The sequence below is a fragment of the Larus michahellis genome, chromosome 6 (genome assembly GCF_964199755.1).
Source record: "Larus michahellis chromosome 6, bLarMic1.1, whole genome shotgun sequence".
In the NCBI taxonomy this organism is placed as follows: domain Eukaryota; kingdom Metazoa; phylum Chordata; class Aves; order Charadriiformes; family Laridae; genus Larus; species Larus michahellis.
Genome location: NC_133901.1, coordinates 17134179 through 17148763, shown reverse-complemented (window position 1 = coordinate 17148763; position 14585 = coordinate 17134179). Strand labels below are relative to the sequence as shown.

General features: G+C 42.5%; 1 protein-coding gene across 2 annotated transcripts in view; it reads left to right on the top strand.

Annotated features, from left to right (window-relative positions):
- Positions 1-14585, top strand: part of ARHGEF4 (Rho guanine nucleotide exchange factor 4) — a 217141-nt gene that overhangs the window by 12583 nt on the left and 189973 nt on the right. For both annotated transcript variants that reach the window (XM_074592022.1, XM_074592021.1), the window contains exon 2: positions 2391-2426. In XM_074592022.1, coding sequence (XP_074448123.1) covers positions 2391-2426 — 36 coding nt within the window. The remainder of the gene's footprint in view (positions 1-2390; positions 2427-14585) is intronic.

The following is a 14585-nucleotide window of genomic DNA, read 5'->3' as shown; positions in this document are numbered from 1 at the left end:
GATGGTCCTTTCTTTGTAAAAGACTTTGGCATCTGTGGAGCTGAATAACTAATGTTATTAAAAAATATTAATATAATAAATTATTTTTATAAATGCTGGGAGGACTTATACTGTTATGGAGTGACTATATTTTGCTGCAAAGTAGTATTGTTATTATTTTACTACATTGGGTATTCTTTCCTCTTAGTTACACTGAATTGCACAACTTTGAAACTCCAGCTGAGCAAGTCTCCAACATTTCTGAATTTTCATGGAATAACTATGCCTTGGCTGGGAGTTTTCTGATGGCGTAATGTCTATCTGTGTCCTTTGCTGGCTTTATTTCATCTCTGTGAAGGGCAAGTTCATGAATAAGATGATTGGGGAATAAATACAAGCACCTTTTAAATAATAACATTAGGAGTAAGTCCATGGCTCATATGGCAAGGTTTTCAAAGGTTGCTATGTAATCACTTCCTTCAGAGCCAGCTTCTGTTAGAGAATTCCTGGGATATGCTCTGTATGTAACATGCTAAACCCTGGGGCCCACATGAGGCAGGGTTTTTGGCTCTGGATTTCTAGTGAGAAATGGGCAGGTTACTTTCCCTGTCACTCAGACACAGTCGTGACTAGCTGCTCCCCAATACCTCATGGCTGTTGTCACCTGAGCAGTGAGTAAGGCAACATGTGTATGTCCAGTCCTTTCTAGAGGAAGGAGCTTTAGCTGTAATTACTCATCTGTAAACACTTGTCAAGTAACACAAGCCCCACAGTTTTTACCTTTATGTCGCAAGTGTTTAGAAAAGAACTGTCTGAACTTTTCCTTTTATGGTCTCTAGCAGAGGCATAATTGACAATAGTAGGGGAAAACTTGGGAAAAACAGTAATATTTTTTTTAAAAGTGGGATTTCATGGTTTATAAGTCTTTCCGTTTGCTGTTAAACTGTCCAAATGCTGCCTTGATGCATGCACTTTGAAACTGTTTTGTTCCATTGTCCACAGTGAAATCTAACATTTAAAACAATTTGACATTGTTGACTGCCATTTTTAGTGTATTTCAATATACCTCACATTTTATTATCTCTTTTTGCTTCCAAATAATTACTTCTATTAAAACCCAAACAAACCTAAGCTTGTGATTTTTGCAACAGAATAAGTTATATGTGCATACAGGTAATACAAAATAGAATTTGCTGCAAAACTCTGTCTCTCCACCAGCCCCTGTGTTCACCTTTGCTTGCTACCTCTGTCTGTGCTCCTCTTCCCAGACCAGTCTCAGCTTCCAGCCCTTGAATGCCTGCCTCCCCTGCCCATCTGGGTGGTGGTTATCTGAGGATTATTTTTTTTTCAGGTTCTTTTCAAACGCAAATACTTCTAAACAGGTTGTGGATTATACAGTTCTGATGGCAGATTCTGGTCGTCTGACAGCACAGCTCTCAGCAGAAGCGTTATATTCCTGCTGGACTTTATTACATCCAAGGCAGTGTTAGTGGGAGCAGTAAATGTTTGCAAGATAAACAGAATTTCTTCTCGGAGGCAAAATGACTTGCACCATACACTGGCAATCACACTAAGCTAATCTGCTAAGCAATAAACAATTTAGGATTTATTTATGATCTGACACTATAATTTCCTAACACTCCCAAGTAAGGGAGTTACGCCTGACTTAGATCACTGTGAAGTCAGAGCATGGTTGAGCCATTTATATAAAGTTAGCCTGAGAGCTTTGTTTTACAAAAATTCTTCTGAGTTCCCATCCAGATTGAGGTTTTCATGTGGTAGCACTGTATAAACATGATTCATTTTTTAGAGAGTTTGTAATCTTAAAGGGTAGGTGAAAGGATTAAGGCATACAAAATAACTGGGATACTGCTAGGCAGGCATTTTATTAGTGCCTTTTTTTGCAGCGTGTGTATATAAAGCCGCCTCTCCTGCTTCTTATGCTGAACTCCTCTCTAAGTAACTGTTAGGTTTTCCTTTTCTGTTTTAACTGTTAGCTTTTCCCTCTCTTCATTTAACCCACCCTCTCAGAAAGAGTCCTGAATACATAGAAAGCTTTTGCAGTGTGCCCTGAAGCATGTATACTGATGAAGCACATACAATGTAATTATGGGTAGCACAATGCAACATCATGAAGTGCTTTTGTTTACGGCTTCTCTATCATGAGAGTATAATGAACGGATTCACTGAGGAAATGCAAAAGCAGATGCCTTTGGCTGGCTCCTGTTGTTCTCTTTTTGGCAAAGACAGAGGGACGAATCTACCCTGGGACAGCCTCACTGAAGTCGGATGAGTTACACCAGGCAGGAACTGGAACTTTTTTCTTTTCTTCTTTTTTTTTTTTTTTTTTCTTTAAAGAGCACAGTTTCCAGATCTCTTTCCCCTGACTGTCACAATTTCTCTTTCCACAGAAAGCCTATGAGAAAAGACTCTCAGCTTCTAAAAAGGTAGGATAACCTTTTAGTCACTAATAGCTAATTTCCTCAACAGTTTAAACTCTGTGGGTGTCTACCAATGCCTGTAATCATAAAATTATTATCTAACTATTTATAGAAAAAGTAAAGATACTAAAATAGTATTTATTGAATGGGAGAGTAGGAACAGAGAGTACTGTGAGAGGGGTGGAGTACTAACACACAGCTGTGCTGCTTCAAGTGCATGACATATGCTTAGAGCCTAGGTATCAGCGTACGGTATCACCTTGAAGTGTATAAACACACTCTGAGGTGTAACGTTGGACAAAGCTTCTGAGGGCAGATGTCTGTGAAAGCGTCACGTTTCACGTGTCTCTGAAAAGGGAAGAGGAACCTGCAGCAACTCCTAGTATCATGCATATTTGCAAGTGATAATCTTTAAAACAAGTTTACTAGGGCAAACCTGGGATTGCGTTTCATAGCATGGTATAATAGTTAGAAGGACTGCTGATGCTTTGTGCTTGCTAGTGCTGTGGCCATACTTTTTGGGTTTTTTCCTCTATTGAGGGCCTGAATGGTGCCTCTCATATAAAACCTGCCATTTACAATTTGCCTTTTGCTGAGGCCTCCTTTGTGTTCACACAAGGCAGCTGGCAGGAGTGCTGACCTCCCCGGAGCAGAGACTTGCCAATGCTGGCTAATCAATATTCAGTAGAGTCGGCTGCTCATTAGGGAGCCATTGATTATCTCTGCAAGGTTACTCCCACTGTGTGTGTGTGTGTCATTTTTCAGTCTCTTCACTTTACCATCCCCTCAACCCCCCATTCCAGGCTCTCAAGAGGACAGAGTACTGGTATGGAAATGAGGTTCCCTTTCAGCATCTGAATAGTTTGACGTTAGATATCAAAACAGGCTTTGGAAAGAAGGTAGTTTCCTCACTGTCCAATTTTTGTTTATATCAGGTTTGTACTTTTAATTTCTGGGATATTTCTCATTATTGCAAGCTGTGGCATTTGAAGTGTTTGTTGCATTTGACTTAACTAGGTTGCATTAATTACACTGGGCCTTGGTCTCCTGTAAAAATGCACATCTTTTATACAACTGTAGCTGACCTGTCTGACCTCTTGCTCAGAAGACGAGAGCCACGGTTTCATATTCCATGCTATTTACAAGCAAATGGACAGAGGCTCACAGAGAAATAAAAGCATGGTGCTCATATGCTGGTGTGTTCTGCTCGGAATATACCCACATATAGTACACAGTCAATTCCTCTTGTCTTAACTCAAGACTGAAGGCCAGTGAGGCTTGAGTGGGACAATACCTGCCCATTACTCTCAAGTCAGTCTGGCAAAAACCATAACAAAGTCTTTCCTTTTAAATGTGAATTGTCCACTTAAGGGTGTATTCAGTCATCAACACAGCAGTAGAGAACTGTGACACAAATATGCAAGTTGAAACGCTCAAATGTATTAGGAGTGATAGAGTGGATGCTAGATACCTAGGCTGATACAAAAGACCAGAGCAATTTTTTGGGTTAGTTTTATTGTAAATATGGCATTAACAATCACAGCAGAGATTACAGGTCAAAAAGGCAAAGTCGTAGGTCTCAAAGGGGGGGAGCAGGAAGCTGGAGCTAAGAGGCAGCTGGGTAAAAGAAAGGCAGTTGGCAGACAATACAATACTTATCTCCATTAAACTACTCAGTTCAAGTTAGTACCCTCTCCAAAGAGCAGAAACTGCACTGTGCTGTGACCATCTACCTCATGGAGTGACTCTATAGTTGAACTTGCAGTTGATGGATAGTAATTCACTGTCCAACTTTCTGTTTATAATAAGGGGATTGAAAGTCAATAGCACTCAAGATTTATCCTGCTTGTCTCTTCTTGGCTTGGATTTAAGGCATCGCTAAATTCAAGCTAGATGCTTCTGTCTGAATGGGAGTAGAGTCAACAATGCAAGTCAAAGCACAGTGGGAGTTATTAACTCAGTGAAGGTGAGCATCTTTTCTTCTCCTGCCCTTAGTACTGAAAGAGTAGCTGTTGCTGCAGGGAGAGAAGACCTGCTGTCTGCTTCTGATTTTATACGAAGTGCTGTATTACTAGGGAATAGAAAGCCAGAGAACGCATTAATGCCGTGGGACTCCTGTAGTGTATGGCAGTATTCACTATTGATGGAACAAAGCATAGAATCATAGAAAGGTTAGAGTTGGGACACTGAAGATCACCTAGTTCCAACCCCCTGCCCTGGGCAGGGACACCTCCCACTGGACCAGGCTGCTCAAAGCCCCATCCAGCCTGGCCTTGAGCACCTCCAGGGATGCGGCAGCCACAGCTTCCCCGGGCAACCTGTTCCAGTGCCTCACCACCCTCACAGGAAAGAATTTCTTCCTGATATCTAATGTAAATTTCCCCTCTTTCAGTTTAAAACCGTCACCCCTCATCCTATCACTACAGAGCCTATCTGGTTAGCACCTTGTACTGGTGCATCTTGGTACATCTCAGAGAGTGGTCTGTGGTTTGTCAGGTGCTGATGATTTAGCCTGTGTCTCCAAGTGCTAGTTCAGAACCCAGCTCTGTGACCATCGCCAGCAATTTGATCTTGTACAGTCATTAGCACATACCAGAGGGATGATGACAGGGATGTGAAAAATGGCAAGCTGGCATTAACTGGGGTTTGTTTAGCCAGGGGGGTTTCCTGTCAGCTCCTTGTCTTCCTGATGGAGGCATGTGACACAATGGATCTGTCTGACTGCCAAGAGAAGGTTTAGTGAAGCGTGAATCAGGAGTTAAAGTGGACAACGGAGAGACAGTTCCTCAGCTGACAGAGAGGGAGCTGTCCCTGGCATGGAGAAGAGAGTCTCCACATGCCATCCTGTTTGTCAGGAAGTACTTCCTTTCTGGTGTCTGTTGTCAGCCTGGTGGCATTGATAGTGACATTGAATTGTTTTGGCTATTTTCTGCAAAAAAGGCTGTGTTGCTACTCAAGGGAGAGAATCCCTGAAATACAGTTTTGTAATAAGCTCGGAACAGACACTGTTTATATCCAGTTTGGCTTTCTGCTGTCTTTAACACATCTGAGATGTATTTAAAGGATGAGGTGAAAGACTAATGTTATGCCTTGGTCAGAGAATATGATCAGTGTATTTATTGCAAAGGAAAGCTTAACAAAGAGCATACTGTTCCCATTTCTCTATTAGGCAGAACTCTTCCTGTCCCATTTATATTGACATTACCGTGTAGTAATCATTGCAGTCCTAGAGGGAAATACTGAATTGTATGTATTTCTAGCTGTTGCAGCAGGTGGAGTAAAGTAAGTTAGTATGTTGGGACCAAACACCTCACACCAATCGCCAGCAAATTTATCTGATGCAGCATGAACATCTGTCGTCTGTATCTCCTTTTCTTAGTGTTTATACCACTTGTACTTTGGGATGTAGTAAGTTCTTAGGGAAGCAGAGTCCTCCCAGGGGTGCAGTGACAGCCAGTGGGTTACAGAGCAGTGACGTCTTGGTGAAACACTGTATGAAAAACCTCCAAGAAGACACAAAATGTCTCTGAAGCCATCTTATGTGTTTGGCAAGTGAAATTTAAGCACTGAGTACATTCACATTTTTCCTTCTGGATTTTCATTATGCAGATTATGCCTTCTAGCTGCACAATGACATTTAAAGTAATAGAAAAGAAAGATCTCATATAAATAATGATGTCCTGAGTATGTATTATGTTGAATATGAGAAGCCTGCATTTGTTTCAAGCGTGTTTTTTAGTGGAGAAAGAGTATGGGTTTCTCTTGGCAGCAAACATGGAAGGAGATACACAGAGATCAACTGTACAAAGACTTTTTGTTAAATGTCATATGTCATTGTGGTCATGCAGTCAAAATAACTGTAGGACTGACCTCCACAAGTGGCGGGTGCAGAGGATGAGTTCTCTTATTTGCAGCTTAGCAAATGAAATATCCTTTGGAATTCATAAGTATAGAATAAAATTTTGAAAGATCAAGAAGTCTTTTGTTGAGAATGTTATTCTTGCATTTTTGAAAATCCCTCCCTTAAGGAACATAGATGTGAAGTAATGGCTGATATTTTGGACTATGCAGATTCTTGGAGCAAATGTGGGTCCTGTGGCTAACAGTACAGACTTTTGGTGTGGGTCTGAACCAGTGAGTCTATTCAGATTGGAGATAGCTATGATCACTGAACACACACGGACCTCATTTTATTAGGGGACTCCACAAAAAATCTCAATATACTACCTCCTGAAAGTAATAGAACTCCAGCATCCAGAAATGTGCGGGAGGCCATGCAGACTTTAGTAGCAGGTGTGTCAGTTCAGACGCTGCTGTGTACTTATCTGGAAAATGACTGTCCAGAAAGTATTCTCAGTAATCCTTGCCTCCAGGCAGCGGTCTATGTGAACTGTCTGTCAAAAGTCAGCATTTCACATTACAAATGAAATATATTTCTATCAGATAGAGGTGAGCTCTTACCCTGCATCATCAAACACTGTCTTCTGTTTGGTTTTTTTTGTTTTTTTTTTTTTTTTTGTCTTTGTTTAAATACCAGTAAAAAGGCCTGCTAAGTAATCGGTCTTGTGTGTTTGTTACCTGAATTATGATTATAGATCTCTGTAAGGTACTACAGATCTCTGTTGCCTTCTGTGTTGGAGTTGTGCTGAGTATTTTCTCCTGAATTGATGAAGCGTAGTGTCGGTTATTCTCTGTTTGCTGGCAGAGCAAGCTCTGAAAGCAAAGACAGAATATGGATTCATTTGTCTGCAGTTAGAACTTGCTTTCATTCTGGTACTTCAAAGGCTGTTGGAGAAAGAGTTCATTGGTGATATGTGTTCGTTAGTACATGACAGCTGAAATTGTTGCATACAATGATTATACTTGTCAGATACTTGCTCTGCAGTCTAGAGAATGAGTTTCTGATTGGAAAAGCTTAATTTAAACATGGAATTGGTATGTAATAAATTCACCATTAGCTTTCTAGTAACTTGTATTAACTTTTAATGTAAAAAAGGACTTAGAAGATGACAATGTCCTTTGCAAAGAAGGAAAACAGAATGCTAGAAAATGTTTTGTTACTTTGCAAACGCTTAAGATTTTTTATGGTAAAGAACAAAACCCAAAAGAGCTTGGAGGAGGAGACCTTTCAGGAGAACACATAATTTACAGAGAGTCAGGACAGCATTATCTTTTCCTTTAAATATGCCTGTACTTTTTTTTTCATAGAACTTTTTTTTTGGTATAGAACTTATCACCATGGTGTTTGAATGCCTTCTTCATGAATTCAGTCTTCCAGTATCTTTTGTGATGTAGCAAAAGGAGACTGAGGGTTGGATACAGTGAATTATTTGCTCGGGGTCATTCAGAACGTCTGAGACAGAGCAAGGAACTGAATGCAGATAACCTAACACTCGTATAATGTCTATCCTTTTTTATTTTAGGAATTAATGAATCCCAAAGATCGAAAGCAACCCACAATATTATTTCCTATAACTATTTTCAGTTTAGATTGACTCAAACCCAGGCTTTTCCTTGGCATCTGTTTAAAGTAGTAGATATAAGGCAGATGTATTCAACAGTAAGCCCCTGTTTACAGCATGACATTTAGGCTTGCATCACTGTAGCTTCTTTTTTTGTTGTAACTGTTTCTGTGTAGTGTCTGCTTGCCTGGTGCAGAGCATTACTTCCTATGGAAGCTGGCGTGTAAACCCCTGGGCTCACAGTCAATAAGGACAAGGAGTTGGCCTGAGGAGAGCATGGAGCTACTTCCTTTATGTACTGCTGCTCTGGCTTTCTTCAGATGTTTGTGAAATGTTTCCCCCTGTTGCAGGTTATGCCAACAGTAGCTCCTATTCGTGGCGAACCTGGCCTAGCTCCTGCTAGCTCAGCAGGGCCGTAGAGTGCATTTTGGTATCTCCATTTTACATCAGTGTTGACATCTCCACTTGTGGCTGTGCTAGGCACTATATAAAGAGCACTGGGATGCTCGTAAAGCTAATTCCACATCATAGATGCCTGCTTCTGGTGGTTGTTTTCTCATTCTCTGGAGTTTGTAGCAAGACTCAGTTGTTCAGCAGTATGGAAGGCCTAACTTGTTTGTCTTTCCATCTCACTGTTCCTCAGTGAGGGCAAAGTTCATGGTTTAAAGACATCCCTTCTCTCAATGCAGTGCTAGCTTGAGATTCCGAAGTCCTTTGTTTCTTGTTGCCAGCACTCAGTTCCTGTCGTCTTTCAGGTGACAAAGTGAACAGGTCCCTGGGGAATTTGTGCTTCCATCAGGTGCTTTACCTGATCCAGTATGATTTCAAATCAGAATTTGTCCACTAGCTTTGGATATAGGTGGCAGGGTCCACTGCAAGGTAGGCTGTTGAGGAGTATGACTGCACTGTAGGTGGATCTTACAATTTCTACCTGTTGCCTCACTGACTCGAGATTATCAGCTTTAGTCTTCTTTTAAAATGAAGCTAAAATTAGTCTATGGTTTGCATTCAGGGAAGAGGAAACGAGGAATGGAATATTGGAAATGTCTTGGTTAGGTGAAATTGATGAATAATTTCATACCCACTCTTAGTTCCCTCTGGGGACTCTTAGGGCAGATTCAGGATCATAATTAAGATGCATATTCTGCAGGATATATTGCTTTCAATTGTTGTTATTTTCACCAGGTTTTCTTGGAGAACCATTTTGTGAGACTTCGGACTGTACACAGCATGTATGCGAAAGTATGCAAGGTACTTCTAATTATAAGGTGTATCTCCCCCCAGGCTGGGTGATGAAGGGATTAAGACCAGCCCTGCTGAGAAGGACTTGGGGGTACTGGTGGATGAAAAGCTGTACATGAGCCAGCAATGCGCGCTTGCAGTCCAGAAAGCCAACCACATCCTGGTCTGCATCAAAAGCAGCATGGCCAGCAGGTTGAAGGAGGGGATTCTGTCCCTCTACTCCACGCTGGTGAGATCCCACCTGGAGTGCTGCATCCAGCTCTGGGGCCCTCAGCACAGGAAAGACATGGACCCGTTGGAATGGGTCCAGAGGAGGGCCACAAAAATGATTGGAGGGCTGGAGCATCTCTGCTGTGAGGACAGGCTGAGAGAGTTGGGGTTGTTCAGCCTGGAGAAGAGAAGGCTCTGGGGAGACCTTGTAGTGGCCTTCCTGTACTTGAAGGGGACTTGTAAGAAAGACGGGGGCAGACTTTTTAGCAGGGCCTGTTGCAATAGGACAAGGGGTAATGGCTTTAAACTAAAAGAGGGTAGGTTTAGACTAGATACAGGGACGAAAGTTTTTACAATGAGGGTGGTGAAACACTGGACCAGGTTGCTCAGAAAGGTGGGAGCTGCCCCTGGAAACATTCTGGAAACATTCCACATCAGGTTGGACAGGACTCTGAGCAACCTGATCTAGTTGAAGACGTCCCTGCCCATTGCAGGGGACATTGGACTCGATGATCTTTAAAAGTCCCTTCCAACCCCAACTATTCTATGATCCTATAATAGGGAAAAACTGAGCTCAAACCTTGGAAGATGAAGTGCTAAAGCAACTTCCCAATGATGGCTTGACACTCACTAAAAGTGTTTGTGTTCAGAGTTTAGCAGGATTTTTTTCCACATAGGGTTGGAATACTTTTTATCAAAATCTGCATCCCTGGAGGCTATGGATGTGTTTCTGCCCATACGTGTACACCAGTCCATGGAAACTGCTGCCATCACATCTGTGAAAGGAGTGGGTTATTGGGAGTCCTAACTGTCCCAAAATAGGCAGTGAAAGAATGCAATTGTACCCAGTGTCAGAATGAATACTCTAACTCCTCAAATGGCAAAGGACCATCTTTTATAGTCATGAAGAATTTGAAGACTCACTTTTTAGTAAACTTTTAGCTTAATTCCTAAGGGATTGAGGCAATTGAGAGACCTTTGTCTGTCTCCCTGCGTGTAACTTTTGAAATTACTGGCAATTTTTAACCAAATTTAAAAGAGAGGTAGAAGTATCAAAGCTTCCTGCAAGCTTCATGAGCACTGGCAGTTGAATGTAAGAGGAACGTCCAAATTAGTGCTGTTACTGAGGGAGCTCTTCTAGTGTGTGTTTTTATTGACAAGCCCCATCCGGCTAGTCAGCATTTATTGACAGGGCAATGTGTAAGGAGTATGGGTGGGAACAGAGCTCATGTGCTGAGTAGAAGGTCTATTAGGGGACAAAAATCTGTAGGAAACCAGGCTTCATTGGTTCTGCCTCTTGGGGAGCAAGCTGTTGTTTAGCAGAGCACAGAGATGCTTCATAGATGCAAAACCTCAGTTACACTTTAGCTTTTGTCTTTTAGTGACAGAGTATAATGTGTAAAGATTCTTTCAACATTTGGACAGCAGAGCTGAACAAAAAGGAGACCATTATATGCAATATCTGTCAAGACTGCAGAATGGACTGTGCTAGCCTGCCAAATGCAAATGAGGCTTATCCATTCATTTAGTCCAAAAGAGAAAATGATATAATTTATTTGGTTCAATTAGTTTATTGTGACAAATAAACAAGAAGGAGAGGACCCCAAAATGGCAGCTTCACTGAGCTTAAAGGCTGCGGAAATCATACTGCTCTGATGGTAAGCCTTATTTTACATTCTTGGCCCTAGATCTTCAAAGTGATTTATATGCTTTTTTTTTTTTCCTTAAGTAGAGAATCTTGTAGAAGAATTGAGACCCAAGTCTCAATTATTTGCCTTAGACTTTTAAGACGAGGAACACTCATCTTGGTTGGACTGTGGATTGTTCTGAACCAGCCTGAGCTACCTGATTTAATCTCTGCTGTATTAAGTTTAGTCAAAGCACTAATGCAATTTTGTACATCTCTGTTATGAAGTAGAGACATTCCACATCTTTGTTTGCAAACTGATGGTCTGTACCCATGGGTGGGAGTGAAGGGACATGGGGAATGTGGAGCTGAAACGTGCTGGCTGGTTTCTAGCATACAAGTCCCAGGCACTTTGCAGAAACAGGCCACAAGGAAAGGCCTCAGCCACTCCTCTGCACTTTGGCTGAGTTTGTGAGATGCACCTGAGGTAGCGATATGGCTCTGGGAAAAAGATAGGCAGGGGAAGCAGGCATGCCTTTGGTGGTGGTGTTAAGGTCGACCCTAACTGTCAGTGATGGACATGGTATGAAATAGTTGGAGCTCTCTGATTGAGCACCTCCAAAGCGGCAGGTTGGATGCCATTGTGGAGTGCCCTTGTGGCTCTTCTCTGTTGACAAGAGATGGCAGTCCCCTCTTGCTGTGGGGGTAGAGCAGCACACTGAAAATGACTGTGCCTGTACACCCATGGGCATGCTAGGAAATATTCAGCAAGATGATGGATCAGACTCAGTCTAGAGGTCAACAGACTACTACAAAAGTAAACTGTCATGAGTGACCCTCCCTCACAAGCTGGAGCTTTCTTGGCAAAGTAGCTGTGATTCCTGGCAAAGCCTCACGTCGCCACCAGCACTGTGTTATGGTTGGGCTCTCGGCGCAAAAACCTCTTGTGCATCACATAGAGGTCGCAGACCTTCAGTACCTAAGGCTTGAAGCAGATGTCATTGTTACCCTTTCACTGCAAGTCTTAGTGACTTAGTTTAGAAAAAATAAAAACTGAGAAGGTTTGCAACCTTTGTCTCCCACGAATGTTTTTTAGAAAGGTAACAGACTACATGGGTTGAAATAGGGTCCTTTCAGAAGCCTGATTTGGAGAGACTCTTGATGTTTGGTTCATCTTTCTCTTGCCCCTTAGGTGACACAGGCGGGTTAGTGCCTTTCCCCAAGCCCCAGCTCAGTCCAAAAATGTATTTGCTCAGCTGTATTTGAAGAAAATGGGAAGGGTGAAGCTGAGTCAGGAGAGGGCTCCTGGGGCCAGGGTTGGCGCGGGGACAGCTTGCCCTCTGGTGGCGGCCGGCACCGAGGCGGCCTGCTGCAAAGGGAACCGCTTCGGCGGCACTGCCAGTGACTTTCTGAGCTGAATTCCGCATCTGGCCAATCCTGCTGGAATATTAACTGATTAGACCTAAATGGGTGACGACATAAAAGCTCCTTCTTTAAAGTGACTGACATAGGAAGTGGAGTTGTCTGTCTACAAACCAGCATGAGCAGTAGCATAACTGTCCTCAGACTTGAACTTGAACCATCGGGTGTCAGCCTAGTTCTGTCTCAAGGGTTTTCAGTCCTGGGTTACACGAGTTACCTTTGTCCCTACAAGCTCCCTTTCTTTGCTCCACCATACACGTGAGACTGAGCAATGTGCGCTCCCAGTGAAGTCCACAGTACCTTCATATTCCATTGGAGAGAAAAAATGAAGGGATTGATGGATAACTCAAGAATAGCCAGAACTGTTTTGTGCATGCTGAAGTGCATTGCTCTTTTTCATGAGAAGGTACAACACACACGTGCTGTGCTGTCCTCCTGCTTGCAGGGAAGGTGAACATGGGTGGCATGGTCCCTTCTAGAGCTCCAGTGTGTACTGGGGGTTATGTACACCTTGTACTTCCATACTCAAACCCGTCCACCCTTCCTACAGCTTCTCACAGAACGGCAGGGTTTGGAAGGGACCTCTGGAGATCATCTAGTCCAACCCCCTACCAGAGCAGGGTCACCCAGAGCAGGTTGCACAGGAACGCGTCCAGGCGGGTTTTGAATGTCTCCAGGGACGGAGACGCCACCACCTCTCTGGGCAGCCTGTGCCAGGGCTCTGCCACCCTCAAAGAAGTTCCTTCTCATGTTTAGGTGGAACTTCCTATGTTCAAGTTTGTGCCCATTATCCCTTGTCCTGTCACTGGGCACCACTGAAAAGAGCCTGGCCCCATCCTCCTGACACCCACCCTTTCAGTATTTATAAGTGTTGATAAGATCCCCCCTCAGTCATCTTCTTTCCAGACTGAAGAGACCCAAATCCCTCAGCCTTTCTTCATAAGAGAGGTGTTCCAATCCCCTCATCATCTTGGTAGCCCTTTGCTGTCCCCTCTCCAGCAGTTCCCTGTCCTTTCTCTGTCCTTTTGAACTGCTTCTTCAGCCATCCTGAAGGCATGTCCTTCTGTCAAAATGAAAAGGTGTTTCCATAACCCTTATATTTTATGTTTTGATGTTAATCCTGACATTCTTTACCCAAATCCAAATAATATGCATTGCCTTTACAATTCTAAAGGAAAAATACTTACCTTGGATCATAAATGCTTAATTGCATCTGATTAAACAAAGCCTTCTTAAAATAGACCCCAAAAGGAAAAGATCCAATTGTCAGCCTATTAAATACCAAAATAAAACAAAACCCTGAGGAAATGAATGGGTAGCAGTCAATGGTGTTACAGTTGCTTAGGGACTGATAGTAAGAAAAGTGGCATGTGTCCAGAAGAGGCCCACGGCAAAGAGAGGAAACCTCTGTCTCCCATGGAGAGTGGGATAAGGCAGTGCAGAGACTGATTAATATTTGCAAGTGACATTTAAGAGACAAATGTGTATATATTTTATAATTTGAAGACTATTCATGAAATAATATGAAAGAAAGTGAAGAAGAAAGTAACTGTGATGACAAGAAGCAACTCAAAACACTACTGTATTTTTTCTTTAGCTGCCTGGAGACTGCGGGTCTTTGTGTTTCGATGCATGAGCTACTGTTTGGCAGGTTTCCTGAACCACTTTGTCTATTCACTTCTTGCTAATGTGGAAATGCCCAGACTCCCTGGAAAGGCGGCTTTGTTGGAAACTTTTCATTATCAAGGATTAGCTGTTTGGTAAACCTGTGTCCCCTTTAACAGTCTGACGGGAAGTGCCAGCTAATGAAGGGCTCATTGTGGTGGTGCTGTGAGTGTGGGACTTGAGTCCATTTTATTGCTCAGATTGCAAGCCAGGCTTCTTTCTGCTCACGAGGACTGAAGGGAAACTGAGTCATGCCCTTTGCTTCTGCTGAAAACGTGTGGTGAAAAATATGCTTTCCTTTCTTAGTACTCTTGCCATGTTTGTGGTCTAAAGGCTTTACATAGCAGGAAATTTTGTTGATACGTTATAGAATTGTGTGTGTAGATTTAGGAAGTGTTGTGTGAATACCTGGGGACAGCTTACTTGAAACGTTTCCGTATAATACCAACATGAAAAACTGAAATAATGCAAACTATTAAGTGCCTTTATCGCTTCATAATGTAGTTGTAAAGCTCTTGAGAGAACCAAATCTGAACA